The sequence below is a fragment of the Strongylocentrotus purpuratus genome, unplaced genomic scaffold (genome assembly GCF_000002235.5).
Source record: "Strongylocentrotus purpuratus isolate Spur 01 unplaced genomic scaffold, Spur_5.0 spur5_scaffold_12, whole genome shotgun sequence".
Taxonomy (NCBI): domain Eukaryota; kingdom Metazoa; phylum Echinodermata; class Echinoidea; order Camarodonta; family Strongylocentrotidae; genus Strongylocentrotus; species Strongylocentrotus purpuratus.
The window spans coordinates 28,928,781-28,947,280 of record NW_022145597.1 but is presented as its reverse complement, the minus strand read 5'-3'; the positions used below and the strand labels follow the sequence as shown (position 1 = coordinate 28,947,280).

The 18,500-nt window shown below is 39.6% G+C and overlaps 1 protein-coding gene and 1 long non-coding RNA gene across 2 annotated transcripts; both read right to left on the bottom strand.

Moving 5' to 3' along the window:
* Window positions 1–807: 807 nt before the first annotated feature.
* On the bottom strand, window positions 808–10,783 carry LOC100890159 (galactoside 3(4)-L-fucosyltransferase). The gene is made up of 2 exons (XM_030982332.1): window positions 10,533–10,783; window positions 808–2,897 (listed from the first exon to the last, which is right to left on the bottom strand). The coding sequence occupies exon 2, from the start codon at window positions 2,783–2,785 to the stop codon at window positions 1,724–1,726; it is 1,062 nt and encodes a 353-aa protein (XP_030838192.1). The 5' UTR covers window positions 2,786–2,897; window positions 10,533–10,783; the 3' UTR covers window positions 808–1,723.
* Window positions 10,784–15,213: 4,430 nt separating this feature from the next.
* LOC115922758 lies at window positions 15,214–18,219 on the bottom strand. The gene is made up of 4 exons (XR_004063599.1): window positions 18,136–18,219; window positions 16,843–17,009; window positions 16,356–16,506; window positions 15,214–15,926 (listed from the first exon to the last, which is right to left on the bottom strand). It is a non-coding gene; the product is annotated as an uncharacterized LOC115922758 (long non-coding RNA).
* Between the last annotated feature and the right edge of the window lie 281 nt (window positions 18,220–18,500).

Sequence of the window (18,500 nt, the reverse complement as noted above, 5' to 3'; positions counted from 1 at the left end):
TGCAGAATATCCCTCGCTGTTCTTTTTCGATAAGCCTAATATATAACCCGGGTGTAACCATAACAAACTTGCCACATGATTTTGTTTTTATTTTATACCTCTAACATTAATACCTCTGACGTTTTTTCCTCTGACATTTTTTACCACTGACATTTTTACCTCTGACATTTTTACCTCTGACATTTTTACCTCTGACATTTTTACCTCTGACATTTTTACCTCTGACATTTTTACCTCTGACATTTTTACCTCTGACATTTTTTCCTCTGACATTTTTACCTCTGACATTTTTTCCTCTGACATTTTTACCTCTGACATTTTTACCTCTGACATTTTTACCTCTGACATTTTTACCTCTGACATTTTTCCTCTGACATTTTTACACCGAGCCGTGGCACCATCGCCCCGTTGCGGTATACGGTCAACTTGACCACCAGTTGCTGCTTTTCCTCTGTTCTTTTTGGTCATATAAACATGGATTTACGTCAGACGAGGATATTCCGAACATCCCAATTCATTAATGAATAGAGGATGTGTATATATTTTACTCGCGAAATAAAAATAACTAAGCACAAAATATAGATGGCCACAGCACATTTATCATTCTAGAAGGAAGAGGCAAGAATACGAGGTGGGGGGGGGGGGGGGGGGTAGAAGAAAACGAAATTGTTTGACGAAGTGCAAAAAGCTGAAAAGGTGCAGTGAAATGGAATAGAACAACTTTACATGAACAAATACGCCTTAAAAAATTGCGTCTCATGCATGTGAACAGAGGGGAAAGGGAAGATAAGAACAGAACATAATGTATTGTTTGAATATTACATGCATTTCTCTGTCAGAAAAATTTATTATTTCATGACGTAAATCTGGTAAATAGTAAACAGAACATGATTTGAAGTTTATTTGTTCATATTTCTATTTATTGGTCATAAATATTATTCCATGACTAGCACGTTATGTATGCCTTTTTTCTTATGAAACTGTGTACAGAATTAGAAACTTATTAGTCAAATGTGTTTTGAAGTGTAAAACATAATGGAGCACAGATCTTTTTATCAAAGACTAGACAATTCAAACAGTTATCCCGGTGACGGGTTACAATAACGTTTTCTTTTAAACAAGTTAACATATTGCGTGCGGACGGTTCTAGGACACCTACACCCTGGACATCCACCCCGCGGATAACAACCCCCAGTCAACTACCCCCTAGGACAACTACTCCCTAGGGCAACCACCCTCTAGGACGACTACCCCCTAGGGCAACCACCCTCTAGGACGACTACCCCCTGGGACAACTATCCCCGGACCACTAACCTCCCGTAAACTACCCCCTACGACAACCATCCTCTAGGACAACTACCCCCAGGCAACTATCATAGGTGGGTAGTTGTCCTATGGAAAGTTATCCGGGGGTAGTTGTCCTAGGGGTAGTTGTCTGGGGGTACTGACGACACTGACTACATTGGAGACGTTCCTGCTATATACGTGAGTCTGAGAGGACGCGATGGAAATGGGTAAGTTTGTGACGATATAATTCTAATAACGATGATATAATCATTTCATCTTAACAGTCAAACATTCAATTTTCAGTCATCGCCATACCGACCATTTTCAAATTTAGACAAAGTCTCCTGTTCTTGTTTGCTCAGATCAAACACTCTTCTGTCTGGAGTCATCCTACAACCTTTGAACCAGGGTGAATCGCCAAGATACTTGTACGGCTTCACATCTCGTTTCTCATGGAGATGGGTAGGGCTTTACAGAAGATTGTAGGGCGTGTCGGGAAGGTGAGCACCACTTCTCCTTGACTTCGCCAGTCGTAGAACCTGCGATAGGCCTCGTCGTCTTTGTCGAGGCGATTTAGGTAGTCCACTAATTCATCGATGGATTTGAAGTCGCTGAAATGAATGTAGGAGTTCGGAGGTGCCACCGCCTGGTAAGATTCCTTCCGCGAGCCAACTACGACCGGCACCGTGCCGTAGGACAGCGACTGGAGCCAGAACTTTTCCGTGATGTAGTCTTTACACTCAGAATTGGGAATGGCGAAGTAGAATTTATAGCGTGCCATAAGTTTGTTGCATTCATCGGATCGTATTGGGAGGCACTCTTTCCGACCACATCTACCATAGTCATCGAGTGGGAGCACATCCCTCATTTGACTGATGAATTCCGTACGTGGCCAGAACGCTTTGCAGTTGCTGGCCATCCACGCTATCATGCCTTCCTTTCCCGAGAGTGGATCTTGGAGATGGGCTGTCTCCAAAGCCCGGTTGGAGCTCGCATTAACACCTGTTGTCTCAAAGGGCCGGTAGTAACCAAAAGGAACGACTATTTCTGAATCCAAATCATAGGTCATAAGGACATGATACTTGAGGCGCATAAGGTCGAGGTCTCTGGTCCACCTGAGTACACGTAGCGGCGGCTCTGTGCTGTAATATATCCACGTCTGACCTGGAGCCGGTCGCAATCCCAACAACTTCTTGAATTGTTCAGTCCCTTCTCCGCGGAACTCCGTGGGAACCAATCCAAAGACAACCGCGTCTTTTCCCTCAAGGTAGTCCACATTACCACCCATGGTGAGGACGATGTCACAGTCGTACCCCTCAGAAACACAATCGAGGTCCGTAGCTCCTAGAGGTAGATTGCTCTTTTTGAAAATGTCCATGTATTCCTGCAGTTCTGGTATGTGACGCATTTCTCTGTCGCTGCCCCATATATGTACCTTTTGACACATCCTGTTCTGGCAAAAAGTGACTGGAGGATAAATCATCCTCTGTTTTATCATCTACCGACAGCGAAAACTCGGCACGTTTGCGGACTGGGCGTGTCTGCAAACCACATAAAATTCCGACGATGATAGTTACGGCTCCTACAAATGTCACCAGGAAGAGCGATGTCTGTAAATTGAAAGAGAAGAGTATATCGTTATCCCTATTTGCTTTCAATTAGTTTCTATAATTACAAGACGTGTGTTGTCCTCTCTGTCTAAGTATACCTTTATTCATTTTATTTTATTTTTTTTCTCCGATATTTATACAGGGTAGCTTATATATTTTCACCAAATAGTGGTAGTTTTCCAGGAGGCCCTGTTAGGTAACAACAAATTGCAATAACAAAACACAAAAGAGAGTAAGTATATCAGTATGCATACGCTTTGGTATCGTCGTATAGTAGACAAGCCAAACACTACCAAAAAGGGATCTAAAAAGACTTCATGGTATTTAGGGGTAATGCATGGCATCTTTGCTAAAAATCTGGCGAAAATATCATTGCATTTTGCCCCGCCCCCTAACATAAACAAATCCTCTATGGGGACATGCCTTGAACCATAATGCATGGCCCTACAGAGGAATTTTTCCTGTTGGGGACCGGGGAAAATGCAAGGAATTATTGATAATTATTGCATTCTTTGTTTTTTTGTATTTGTGGGGGCGGCGACGTACCCTAGCCCCCGCTTCGTACAGTCATGATTCAGTGGCTAAGCAATGGCCTCGTTACTGTGAGCCCCCATGATCAAAACCGTGTCGATGTGCTATATTAGTGCCGTTTTATGAGGCATTAATCCTTATTACTTAAGGACGTAGGTCCCCTAGTTGATTAGCATAGTAGCACACAAATGCTTTAGCAGGCATGCAAAACAAACACTTGCAAATTATTATTCAATACAATCTGAGAATGTATACTATTATTTACATCTATTAGGAACAAATCATTGTCAAAATCATTCCATAAATTGGGTTAAAAATAATTATTCCACCTTTATGACCAACAGTGTAATATATAAATTAAAACACATTTTAAGTTTGTCTATATGTATATAAGAAAAAGTGCCCCCCCCCCCAAGACAACATAACATTTATAAAAAAACAGAAAATGAGGTTTTTTTTAAAAGTTAAATACAAGTTGGCATAATTTTAATGAATGCTTCTGTTTTCTAGGACCATCGGGTACGATTATCGGTCTGGTTGCCATAAAGTAGGTGATGGACGTGAGCGCTGGGCCGTTATGGTGTAAACAAATCAAAAAATATTGAACATAATTTATGGAATACCATGAACATTAAACAAATATTAAGCATAAAATAACTTCAGCTGTCCGTCTGATCATAGCTAAAATTTGAGTCACTTTAAGTAAAAAAAAATAAGGCCGTTGCCATGGAAACGAAATTAAAAAGAAATTGTTATCTTTGAACAGTAGCAGGATGACAAGATGAGGATGGTTGATGAAGAAACAAGGTGAGAGAGTGACAAACAGGGAAAGATGTAAAACGGGAGTAAGAGAAGAAGAAGACAGGGAGAGAGAGAGAGAGAGAGAGAGAAGGAGAGAAAGCTAGACAGAGAGAGAGAGAGGGGTAAAAAGTGAGAGGGACAAGAGAGAGAGAGAGAGAGAGAGGGAGAGAGAGAGAGAGAGAGAGGTAGAAGGAGAGAAAGCTAGACACAGAGAGAGAGGGGGGTAAAAAGTGAGAGGGACAAGAGAGAGAGAGAGAGAGAGAGGGAGATAGAGGGAGATAGAGAGGGTGGCCATGGAGTAATCTTGTTTTAGTAGTATGATATGGAAACAAATCATACACGAGTCACAATTTCGATGTGAAAAAATGCCAAATACTTAAGACTGTGGAACTAGTAATTCTGATTCGTCTGCAAATGAGGGCATTTTTTAATTCAAATTTTGAGGGTTTTTCTTTCAATATGCCGCGAAGGGCATCCCAAAATGTTGGGCCAGTGAAAGTAAAGATTCTGTTGGAAATATCCTACTCGTTTTTGGTAGGTGATAAGAGCTTGCTCATCTCGTGGGATAACTATGGAATCCAGTATTTTTGTTAAACATATTTGAGATAAAACTTTTTCTGGCGTGTTTCACATAAATATATCACAGGCCATAAGAAAATTAGTCATGTATCTGCAAAACATTATGTGCGTGAAAGAGTTCTTGAGTATGAGCGCGGAAATAGGTGTGACATATGCTTCGCATTGCTTTCTTTTGTAGCAGTAGAATTATATTGCGCCGAGTATTTCCACACGCGTCCCACTCGAGGATTCCATAGTACAAGTAAGAAGTATTAAAGTCGAGCACAACTTAAGTAGTATACAAGATGGAAAATACAATTTTACCTCGTTCAAAATACCGATATTTCTAGATATTATTTTACAAAAATTACCAACATGCAGCTTCCATGAAAGTTTATCATGTACTATCATTCCCAGGAACTTCGCAGAAGAGACTTTTTGGAGGATAGTATTATCAAGTACAATATTTACTGGTGATGTATCAATAATAATAACTAAAGAGCATTGTTCTTTTGTAAATTCAATAACAATTGATTTGCCTTGATCCAGTCAGCAACTACTGAGCAAACAGCGGGCTGCAGCGGGCTGATCAAGCGCGGAAAAAAAACAGGCAGCAATTTCATCACTCTTGATTAGTAGATTCTGTAACTATTTTTGAAAAGTAAATATAAATTATTAGGAAGATTGTAACATTCTCTTTGCAATGAGGCCAACATTATTAAGGTTTCAAGCATTTTTAAAACTTCGCTCTGGTACTTTAAGTTTACCCTTATTTGCTTCTGGCCCGGGTTTTGGATATTTGGTGCTGGAGGATTTTTGTTCTTCTTCACCCTTAACAGGTGTTTTTATTACAACAAAATAATCAAACTCACATACATTTTTGTTTAACATAACAACTGCAATATTTTACACATACATTTCTATCAATTCAGGTAAATTAAACATTTTTCCTTTTCCTTTTTTAAGAGAGCTGCGTTGATGTCAAAAATACATACCACAGTTATTTTCCTTTTCATCTTTCCCCTTTTCGTTTCTCAAAAGTATCATTTTATATAAGTTCCAAAATGCATTTGTAACAATATCATCAATATTTTTTTCCAAATTGGTTTTTAACAAAGTACCAATATTAAAATCAATATCTATATTATAGACATGCTTTATCGAACCATCGATTTTTCAAAGAAGGGAATGTTCATTTCACATTTTAAAAAAAGCATGAAATGAATCTTCTTTACAGTAACATGTTAAACATATTATATCGGAATACTAAACCCCATAAAACAGAGGGCACTCGTCGAAATCAAGATTGAGACACGTTTTCCACAGATCTGGAGAATTATTTACTGTTTTTTACATCAAGAAAGCGTGAGTGATAGTTTGGAGACACGATATATTTCAATTTAATAGTGTACATGAAAAGGAATAAGCTTGGGAGGATTTTGACAAACAGACCGAATGAACAAAATTAGTCAAAGTGGTAGCTCGACTCCGGTTGCCGGACCTAGCGCCAAGTTTGCAGGAGCCACGACTATTCAATAAAGGGGTCTGAAAATCAGACTATTACTTAAGTGACTGCAATCGAATTTAGTCAAGGATTAATAGTAATAATTTAATGAAACGTCAAGCTTCCGCACTTCGCGCGAGAGGAAACTGAATTCAGACAAGGATTAAGAGTAAAGAACGGTACAACAAATCGTCTTTTTTTTCTCTACAATAATTTATTGAACGTCAATGCTTCCGTGCTTTAGGCGGGAGGGGGGGTGGCTTAATTCAGACAAGGATTAAGAGTCGAGAACGGTATACGAATCGTCTTCTTTCTCTAACAATTAAATGAATGTCATAGCTTCTGCGCTTCGCGCGGAAGGGGCGAAACAAGAATTTTGAATCGGGAACGGTACAACCTATCGTCTTGTCTTCTTTCTCTAATAATTTAATGAAATATCAAAGCTTCCGCGCTCCGCACGGGAGGGGGGGGGGGACTAACAATAATTAAGCTCCCGGCCCCAGGTTTATAGGGTTAAATTTGTAGACATTGGGACATTGGCAAAATATATATTTGTTGGTAATTCTGGGCTAGGTATGGCGGTAATCGGTGGCCTCTACACCCCCCCCCCCCCCCCACTGAAAGATAGCGACGCCCCTGGCTACACCACTGGTGAAATTTTCTCGCTCCTGAATGTTCGCATTAGGGACTTTTAGATTTGCGTGAAGTGATACGTGTGACGTCCATTCAAGGCAGTGCATTAAAAGGACGCCGATCGTAGCAATCCACGTTGTCTTTGTGCAAATCTAAAAGTCCCTATTGTTGAGCATTGTGAACACAAGGAATTATTCTCCACACGAAAGAGTCTAAATAGAATAGGGTCTTAGTCGTGTTTGCCCAAGGCTCTGGCTTCGGACCAAGGAGTATGTAGGTTTCTGTAGTGGACGTACAGCTATACAGCCAAGTATTGTCATTTGTTAAGTATGCGAAAAATCGACTAGTCCCGATTTATGTTTCTTAAGAATGTGACATATCAAAACTAAATAAATCTAAAAATATTCAACAAAGGCCCTAATCTAAGGCGCAGTCCACTGTCAATCTTTCATTCTCGAGTTAAGAAAAAAAATTATAAGGGGTATGAATAATTAAGTTAACTGTATACATGATGTTCGTTTTTCCAAAAAGTGGTATTCCGAAATGTATGTGAGCCTCTTCAAAACCAATCAAAAATGATATTTTTTAGTACAATGTGTCGTGACCAAGGCCAGCAACCGTTTTGAGGGAGGGGGAAGTGCTTTGAGGCTCAAACCGACCCCCCAAATAATTATTCAAACCCCACCCACACACGTACCCACATTTTTACTTGATTTCAAATAGATTTAAACGAGGCATGTAAAAGATGATCGCAAGTACCCCCACCCCCCCCCCAAAAAAAGGGGGTAAGAGGACACTTTTTGGGGTGTCACCAGTCACAACATTTTTAAATTTGACATTTTGCTCCGTTTGGGGGGGGAGGTCACCTTTTTAGGTCAGCCATTGGCATTTTTTTTTTAATTATTATTTAACAAACAAAAAATGGCCGGGGGGGCACGACCCTGTTTTTTAGTGCATTTTGGGCGAATTTAAGGCTGATTTTTTAAAAAAAATTGGCTGGGGGGTGCTTCCTGAGCCCCCCCCCCCCCCCTGGATCCGCCACTGGTAAATTCAAGCTTGGTTTAAATGAGCCAAATAAAGCAAGGGCTAATAACTATATTTATCATTTAAACAATACAAGTTCACATAAATTTATATACTTGCACTGATATGATAAAAATCAAACAAATTTAAAACACACTAAAAGATTTCAAAATTTCAAGTCAAACTGAAGAGTTTAAAGAAAAGTGTGGCTAAATAGAAAATGGCAGATTAAAGTGGATTGCACAAAAGAAAGACAGTGTATAAAGCACACAATGGATAGTTTGACGAGACTATATACCCCTGTGTGAAAAGGTAGTATACCTTTTCACACAGGGGTAAAAGTCATCGTATGTAAAGCTGGTGAGATTAAAGCTCTTTGAAGAAATCAGCATTAAAGAATTTTTCCCCTGTGTGAAAGCGGGGTAAAAGATAACAACCAAACAAGCAAATGAACAAACACAATGTGTCAGCCCTCGTTGAATGTAGTGAAATCCATTATATATATACTTTTTTTATTTTAAAGAAGAGACTGATAGTGTCGGGTTTGAATTTTGAAAACTTGCAAAGATGATGATAATTGAATAGGAAGTGGTAATTTATTGAACTGTAAACATGCAAAGTAAAGCCCCAGTCCCATATAAAGCCGGACCAGCACGGACGAGCACGGACCACTCCGGACCATCCCGGACCATGGTCTGGGGTGATCCGGATGGTCCGGGATGTTTTGTTCAAAAAATCGCAACCGCCGACCGTCTCCCCGGACCCAACACGGTACCACTACGGACCGCCCGGACCGTCCGGGCATACCCCCGCAGCAGTACAGATCATTCCAGACCCAGCACGGAGCCGCCACGGACCGTCCCGGACCACTCCGGTGCCAACACGGTGCCAACACGGATGACACCGGACCATCCCGGTGCCAACACGGATCATCCCGGAACGCCCCGGTGCTGGTCCAGGGTGATCCGTGTCGCCACCGTGCTGGGTCCGGGATCATCCGTAGGGGCGCCGGGGTGATCCGGGGTCAATAACTCACTCCCGGACTGCCATGGATCAACACGGACCGCCCCGGCGTCACTACGGATGACCCCGGACCCAGCACGGTGGCTACACGGATCACCACGGATCAACTATTGTCCCGGACCACCCCGGCAGTTTTTGACCGTCAAAAACATCCGGGATCGACTCCCGGACCGCCCAGGACCATCCAGGACCATCCAGGACCATCCAGGACCATCCAGGACCACCCCGGTGCCAACACTGTGTCAACACCGTCCCGGACCATCCCGGACCCCATCCGGGGTGATCCGGGATTCGGTCCGTGTTGAGACCGTGTTGGCACCGGGGTGGTCCTGGATGGTCCTGGATGGTCCTGGATGGTCCTGGATGGTCCTGGGCGGTCCGGGAGTCGACCCCGGATGTTTTTGACGGTCAAAAACTGCCGGGGTGGTCCGGGACGGTCCGGGACAATAGTTTGATCCGGGGTGATCCGTGTAGCCACCGTGCTGGGTCCGGGGTCATCCGTAGTGGCGCCGGGGCGGTCCGTGTTGATCCGTGGCAGTCCGGGAGTGAGTTATTGACCGCCCAGGACCATCCAGGACCATCCAGGACCATCCAGGACCACCCCGGTGCCAACACGGTGTCAACACGGACCGAATCCCGGATCACCCTGGATGGGGTCCGGGATGGTCCGGGACGGTCCGGGACGTATATGGGACTGTAGCTTTTAAAGCATCACACTTTTTTGAACAAAACATCCCGGACCATCCCGGATCACCCCAGACCATGGTCCGGGATGGTCCGGAGTGGTCCGTGCTCGTCCGTGCTCGTCCGGCTTTATATGGGACTGGGGCTTTAAGAAAAAAGAGCGTTTTTTTAAATCAGTCCGGGGTTTGGGTTTAAATGCTGGGCTATTGAAGGCATACCTTGTAGGGTACTGTGCTGGACGTCTGGATACAAATGTATTTCAATACAAAGGAGCAAGATTGTTTAAAATTGTGTCAACTTTCAGACAGCATTGGTACTAATACTCTTTCTTCAACATTTTGCCCTTTAAGTTTATGCATCAAAGTAGCACTCGCCGTATATAGAAATCAGCATTTATAACTATTTTTGAGTGAATAGCTTTTTCCATTATTTTAGAAACAGATGATAATAGAGAAATAGGGATGGAGTTTGTTTTTTGATTTGATCTTTTATTTTTAGCGATTGGAATATTTTAAACGAGTTTTAGGTCTTTTGGAAATTAAGTCTGCAAGGGTCGATTTAATAGGTAGGAGTAAGGTTGGGATGTGTCTTAATTAATTGACATCCTCTTTCACATTATGATACATTTTAAATGAAATGTTGCCATCAATTGTTGGGGGCTCCCACTACACTTTAAGAGGGGCTTTAAGGGCTTGGTGATATACATGAACATGATGAGCATCGGATATTGGAGAAAAGGATCGCGAGACCTAAGCTAATTTTTGCTGTGGTCTTTGCTGCCACTCTCGTCCAACACTTTTTTTTATTAAATAAATCAGTACAATATACAATGGCAGAGGAAAGCGAATAATAAATGACTTTCTAGTATTAATACTCACCTTAAATTTTCGCAAGATGGTCATCATACTTTTGGTGCTTGTATGCAACGTGTCATCAATAAATGTATTTGGTCTAGTAAGCATATCACTGTAGTCACACTCTATTATAATCCAGCAAGACTAATTGGTTTTGGGCCACAGCAATTAAACAGTAAGAAGGAGAAAGAAAGAGGTAGGGCCGATCACAAAGAGGCAAATATCGGGAGTGGCTGTTTTGGGTGTTTGCAGTGCAGTGCTAGTGCTAGAGTACGTACATGCATATAGACGAATGTATTTAACCCAAGGCCCCAAGCTCTATCTTCAAAGCTAGCGACGCTTCAATGGGTTCCCTATACAAGAAGTCCACGCATCAATCCCTTTCTATCTCATACACCCAATAGGACAATACCTCAATTCTGTACCAATGCATGGCAGCCAATTTCCTGTTCATGTATTTTGAAAGTTAATGACATACAAGTAATGGCCAAAGTCTAATTCAATTGGAATGAAAGAGGGAATTTCCAGGATCATATTTTTAAAAGAAAGATTGATTTAAGATGTATATAGTCAGATTATAAATGCATGTGCTCCTAAATGTAAGGGTCAACGAAATGCCACAATATTCTGGTTAAATTAGGCCAATATTGAGGTCACTATTTTCAACTAATGAAACTCAGTTAAATCACTCCATTGATGTTAAACACTAAGACACAATTTCTTTATTCCCCTTTTTTAATGTTATCTCATTCGTCATAAATCAATCCCCACTGTTGAATGAAAGAGTCTATAACAAAGCAATATAAGGACAAACATGCGTATAGTTTATATATCAAAATATTAAAATATATTTTTACTTTCTTTCCTTTTACCCATTCACCACTACTCCTTTTCCTTTTATCCACAAACGCACCCGCCCACACCCTTTTTCTCACAAACATCCTTTTCGACTGAACAGAAGTACACTCGATCACTGGTCGGACGATGGATATATATTGATTAATTCGATTCATAAACATCAGAAAAACAATGGAATATGCTCGCACCCGCCCACACCCTTTTTCTCACAAACATCCTTTTCGACTGAACAGAAGTACACTCGATCACTGGTCGGACGATGGATATATATTGATTAATTCGATTCATAAACATCAGAACATCAATGGAATATGCTCGCATTAGTCCCATGCTTCTGCTCTTTTGGTGATATTTTTATTATCCTATTTTTGCGGATTTATGGTACGTTTTTCTTTAACAACTTTTCTTCGTTTGTTATTCTTATTTCCTTATTTTCTTTTCATATGGGGGGGGGGAGGGGCATATAGCCCGTTAATAGAGATGATTTTTGAGGGGGCAAAGGCCAAAACCATGACAAACAAAATATTGACCAGTGAAAATAAACATCCTTCGATGAATTACGCATGAAATATTTTTCAAAGGAACTCGTATTTCTTTCGATCTCTTTATAAATTAAATTAAATGAAAAGAAAATTCCCGATTCCACAGTTAACACAGTCCATCTTTCCAAAATCATGACGGGTGTAATTATTCTCCCATTTTAATGTTATGACTGATGCGAGAGCATTTTCCATGACAGGCGCGTACGCAGGGGGGGGGTTAAACCCCCTTCAGTTTTTGTTTATGTGTATGTTTATTAAGAACCCCCCTCCCTTATGAGTTTTGATTTCTTTTTTGATTGAAAACAGAAATATGACCTAACCCCCCCCCCCCCCCCCCCCCCCCCCAACGAAACAGAATGACGATCGGTCAAATTTTCAAATTTCGGGACTAAAAAAATTTTTAAAAAAAATGTCCTCTTCCCCCCCCCCCCCACACCAAAAAAAAATCTCCCCCCCCCCCGCTCATTCGCCGCTAAATATTTGCTCAAGATTGATCCCCCCCCCCCCCCTTGCTGCCGGCTGGATCCGCCCCTGGTCACAGATGGGTCGTTACTTTATTATGGACAAATTGGATAGATGTGTAAATCATTGAAATTATAACCAGTATACGATGCGAAAATGATTCTTCTCCAACTTCCGGATACCAACCTTGGAATTTTTGTTACGTCCTACGGGACGCAATTACTCACTGCTTTTACAAAATTCGTGCGTGAGATTTGGTTATTTGGTGAGTCCTGGGCCCCGTCTTACAAAGAGTTGATATCAATCGCAACTTATTTGCAATTGATATCAATCGCAAGTATGTACAAAAGAGATAGGAGACTGCAAACTTGCGATTGATTGGAGGACTTACGATCGATTCGGATCAATCGCAACTCTTTGTAAGACGGGGCCCAGGACGCAATAACGCAACTTTCAGCGACAGTTGCTTATACAGTGTAAATGTATATATTGCTCTACAAAACAAATCTGCCATAAATTATGTGGGAGGAAGACATGTTACGGTACTCGCTTGCATTATATTTCAAACAGAAATTTTGTTTTCACCTATAAAATGTTCAACATTAAATTGTTTAATCTTTAGCAAGTATCTCATTTGAATTCAATATTGCTTCAGACCATGATTTACGTCATTCAACAAAAATATTGTGATCTGCCAGTGACACGAATGCGGCATCAAAATATTTGTGCTTCTCTGACTGTAATTAAATGCCTAAAACCCCTGAGCTTCCACCCAACTAACAATTGGACGTTTTCTGAACGTTCTAAAAACGTTCCAAGTTGTTTTTTTGGACGTTTTGTGAAAACGTTTTTTGGACGTCAAAATGTGGTAGGTTTTCGACGTATTTAAAACGTTTTATTGGACGTTTTAAAAACGTTTTTTAAACGTTAAAAGAACCAAAAAAAAACCTTTAAAAACCTTTCAGACATTCGAAAAGTCCAAAAACCTTTTGAAAACGTTCTAAATATATTGTGGACGTTGTTAGAACGTGCAGAAAACTTTTAAAAAACGTTTGGAACGTTCTTAAAACGTTTTTATAACGTTAAAATGCACTACAAACGTTTTAAGAACGTCTAGAAAACCTTTTAAAACACGTCTGGAACGTTTATAAAACGTTTTCTAAACGTCCAAATGTACTGGAAACGTTTTGAAAACGTTTAGAAAACCTTTTAAGAACGTCCAGAACGTCCTGGAAACGTTTTGAGAACGTTCAGTAAGCCTTTTAAGAACGTCTAGAACGTCCTGGAAACGTTTTTACAACGTTCAGTAAGCCTTTTAAGAACGTCTAGAACGTCCTGGAAACGTTTTAGGAACGTTCAAAAAACCTTTTAAGAACGTCCAATATACAGTGAATTTTTAATAAACGCTAGGTCACACATGTATTTGATTGATTTTATGAATTTATTATCAAACATATTTACAAAATATGTACAAAGGCTTGGCAATACAGTACATCATGTATATTTGAAAAAGAGTATTGGTATTTCCCGAAGTGCCCCCGAAAGAACATACAATTCTAATATTCAGAATAAATTGTTATTTGATCAATATCGGTTCACAAACGGCTGAAATATCCATAAATATATTTTTATTCAAAATATTAAAAATGCTTGAAGACTACTTTGAAGAAAACAAATCTGAATAGTTCTTTAAAAAGCAATTGATATAGATATTTAATTATTATTTACACAAACATTAAATGCAGAAACTAAAATTAACAGGTCATTTTGAATACTAACAGGGGCTTTACTTGGCCGTTTGTAATTATTACTTTGCACCGTGATGGTGCAGGTTTTGGTTTTAAAGTTAAGTTTGACCAATACTAAACTATCCCTTTAAAACTATAGATACATAACACATGAACAATCTACAAATAAAACATAAGAAAATGATAGATGAGTTGAAGATATGCCTGATTAACTGGCAAATATGAATACTCATATAATTCACGGGTCTATGTCTCTATGAATATACAAGGCAAAGATAAAATGAATAGTGTCAATAATTTTGCAGCACACAATAGATAGCAACTTTGGTAACACACTTTATAAAAGCAATTTGAGTTATTTACAGAACCTGGCAATTCATGCCAAAAAGATGCCCCAGCAAATGATTAAGAAATCTTTCTATAATAAGTCTTGATCTTTGGTAAAACCAAATAGTGGATTACTGTAAATTTGTTGTGTACTATATCAAATTCAATGTGAATAAATTCACCAGAACCTTTTAACAAAATGTCACAAATTATCATTAAATACATGTGAATAACCGATTTAGCTATGTGCCTCCACCCAGGATTAGCTTCATCATCCGGTGCAAAATATAACTATTCAAAAGAGTACATGTATTTACTTTCTCATCAACTTCTACAAGTGATAAAAATGTGACTATTTTAAGAAGTCACATTTCAAGTGAAAGTACGTCCCAAAAAAACAAGGAAACTACACTCGTTTCAGCTCTACAAATTGGCAACACTGATGACACCAACTGTGAGTAGCTATCCATCAACTTTGTACTCAAAATTTCATATTTTCTAAATTTTCCTTAAAGTTACACATTTCCACAGCTTTTAATCAGAGTATGTTCAGATTACTAATGACGAATAGCTTTCTACACAACATGCTTTGACTATGGGGGTTAGAAAATGTAAAATTTTGTGTACAAAGTGAATTTAGAGCTACTCAAGATGTCATCAGCATTGTCAATTTGAATAGCCGAGAGTAATTTACTAGAAAATGTAAAAAAAAGAGTAGTTTCCTTACTTTGTTTTCCTTACCGAGTTTGCCCATTTCTTATTTTTAACTTTGTTCAAATTTGTCTCCTTTGATTGAAGCAGTGAAATTTCTAGGGTAGATTTCCCCTTTAAATCCGAGTAAAAAATTGTCCTTTTGATCGACCAAAGATTTAGTGGGCAGGTCAAGATTTCCCAGAAGCCTTGCATCTTACTTCAAATATAAAATCAACACAAAACACATGAACAATCTACAAAAGCTATTTGCAATAAACTGATAGAAATGAGTTGATATGAATTATTAACAGGCAAATATGAATACTCAAATTTAAGGGTCTATGAATATAGAAGACAAGGTTATAAGAGAGTTTGGCAGCACACACATTGGTTTCAGCATCCTTACAAAAAGGTGTACATTTACAGACCTATACAACTTTGTCTTGCATTCTCAACAAGATGTTGGCAATTCAATCCAAAAAGATGCACCAACAAACCTGTTATGTCGCTGATAAAGTTTCTCCATTATTAGCTGAAATGGTCAAAATTTGGTTTAAGTATGAGTTTTAGGATTTTTTGCATTGCCCCTGAATGAAGGTATCTTAATCTACCTTGAATGAAAATGTGGTGTTCACTGGTTCGGTAAACGGCTCCCTCAGGTCTTCCACATCAACGGCCGCTCCCGATTTGGACAAAAACAGTTTTTGTACCAACTGCGTCAGCTGCTGCTGCCCTTCCTCCAGCCTCTGCAGCGTACACACTACACAGTACCTGCACTTGAAAATTGCCTGAGAAGAAAAAAACAGACACATAAAATACATTATAATAACAGTTCAAGTCATTAAAAAGTTTGACAGCAAATTAATAGGATATTTTGGCGAGATATGTTTGATAGCTGTCCAATTTAGTCACTTCAGGAATATATCACCCAGCTTCAAAGACGACACCTTTGCAGCGCTTCCAACAAAGGATACTGTAAGGATTTAAAAGCGACTCTTCTGTAAGAAAACTATACCCATGCCTTGTTGATGAAATAAATTACATGTAAGCCGAGATAATCTGCCTCTCTCATCCAATCCAACAGTATTTTAGTGTAGCAACTTAGTACAAATGGCAAATGTTGTTTTGTTAGTTTATACGCTCTACAGTATATGTTCTGATGATAAAAAAAACCTCAGAAACTTTCGTTTGTGAAATGCTATCTGAAAAAAACTTACTTTCCGAAGCCCGAGCCCTTGCTGGAGTTGTGGGTTGGAACTGAAAAATGCGATGTGGACTTGGACTTCGCATTCAGTTTCGGCATTGGTATCTCTGCTGCCACAGCCTTAGTCGTTCCTCCGCGTACATGTTGTTTTCTTGATTCAAGATCTGAAAAACAGAGACACATTGCAGATGTTAAAAGGGATATCAAGACATGACAAGAATTCTCATAAACTGAACAAACTTTTGGGTAATGTAAACTTCTTGTCCGAAATTTATGCCTAGATTACAAATTAATTTCCAGTTTTGCCGGAATGGTGCCACATCTATTAATCATCATTTTGCATGGCTGGGACACAAAGCATGTCTAGCTTAAGCTATCCCAAATAAATTATCTTAGGTTTTCATCATCTGTTGGATTTTGAAGAAAACGAGAAATAAGATGTAAATTATACGTCTCTGGCCGAGCCAAGCACTACTAACCATCAAGAGACAAATACTTACCAGCGTCACTTCCGGAATCACTAGAAGATTTGCTTAATCTCTGGGGAAGATTTGCTTAATCTCTGGGGAAGATGTCTCTTTCGCTTCTACACGGCATCATCTTCCGATACCAGGTTTGACGTGTCCTCTGCCTTCCTGGCGATGTTTTTGCGCTTTCACATAGTTGCCTGTATGTAAAAATAAAACAAATCAATCCTTAAGTTAATCTACGTTATTGGAAATCAATTTCTTTAAATAATGTGTCATCTGAACTAAACAGATTTTTTTTAAAGAGACGAAATTGAGAACAAGATATAGATCTAGGTCTCGATATTTCTAAAAAAACAATATCCATACAAAAAAGGTGGTTTGGGAGTTATTTCAATTGCCTAAAAAACAAACCTGTTGTAATAGGGTGTGGGATAATATAAAGTTGCTAAATGGTGGTGGAGGGAAAAGCATGGAATGTTCCACTCCCGTGGGATTTTAAATGCTATTGAGGGAAGAGTAAATAAGTCAAGAAATGAGCTGGTAGTCGAAGGACTTATTTTCTTCACGAAATAGCATTTTAAATCCCGATGGGAACTTTCCATGATTTTTCCAGACAGCAAAGTTAACAACTCAACTGTTTTAATCATCCGATTACCATGTAATGTAACGAGCCATGCGCACATACCCACTCCAGCAAAGAGTCCATGCTATTATGCGTATTGACCTCTAGCATTGCACTACATGTTAATAGGCAGCATTTGCTCAAAAGGAATAGTCAATACACACATAATACACAAATGCACTTATCATGCCGATGCGGCTGTAAGCAAATTTTGACAGTAGACAAACAATTTGAATTTCTTAATTGTTCTTTCTAACAAAATAACATCGGTAAGTTGAACAAATTGTATTTTATTACTGCTATTTAGGTGTCATCAATTGTCACTAAAGTACAGATTTTTAGTGAAAGAGTTTTGTACAGTGGTGTTTGAAATGTTAAATATCAATAGCACAGCTTTTAATACACACAGCCAGGATAGTAATGCAGCTATGTATGCACTAACTCCAAGAAGCTCCGACGCCGTTCGGCATCGGAGCTTCCTGGTGTTATGTGTGCACATACCCTAGCCTACCCAATTACCATACCACTGTTACCAGTCAATGCAATGCAAATTTGAACGGCCTGCACATGCGACATAGAGTCTGCCGTACTTTTAGTTTTAGTGCAAATAATCAATATTTTATTTCATTTTACATGCTTCAAAATCAATCAAACAAAGCTTAAATTCCTTACAGATATCAAAATGTTAAAATAACGCTTACCTCGGTGTCGCAGTCTAACAGATTATTTGAAATCTCGAAGTCACGTCATCAAGCAGTCAACTCGTCAGTCAGTTTAAAACACGCGGCAACAAGCTCTGGAGCGAGCGCGCCGCACCGGACGCGCCGGATATACGATACAGTGGTACGACTATATACGGTGCGTACGCACTTTGTATACACGTGGTTGAATGGAGCATATAAATGACGTAGCGCGGTCGGACTAATTGGGCTGGGGGGGGGGGGGGGGGGGGGGGGGGAAGGGGCACAAACATTATGTGAGGGGGAGGGGTCACTCCTTATGTATTTCTTTTTTCTTCAAATAATGTCACCTTATGTTTTCTATTTTTTCCTCAAAATTATTGGGG

What these genes read in the sequence shown, in the direction of transcription:
- LOC100890159 (XM_030982332.1), bottom strand. Translation starts at nt 2,785, where the DNA reads ATGATAAAACAGAGGATGATTTATCCTCCAGTCACTTTTTGCCAGAAC.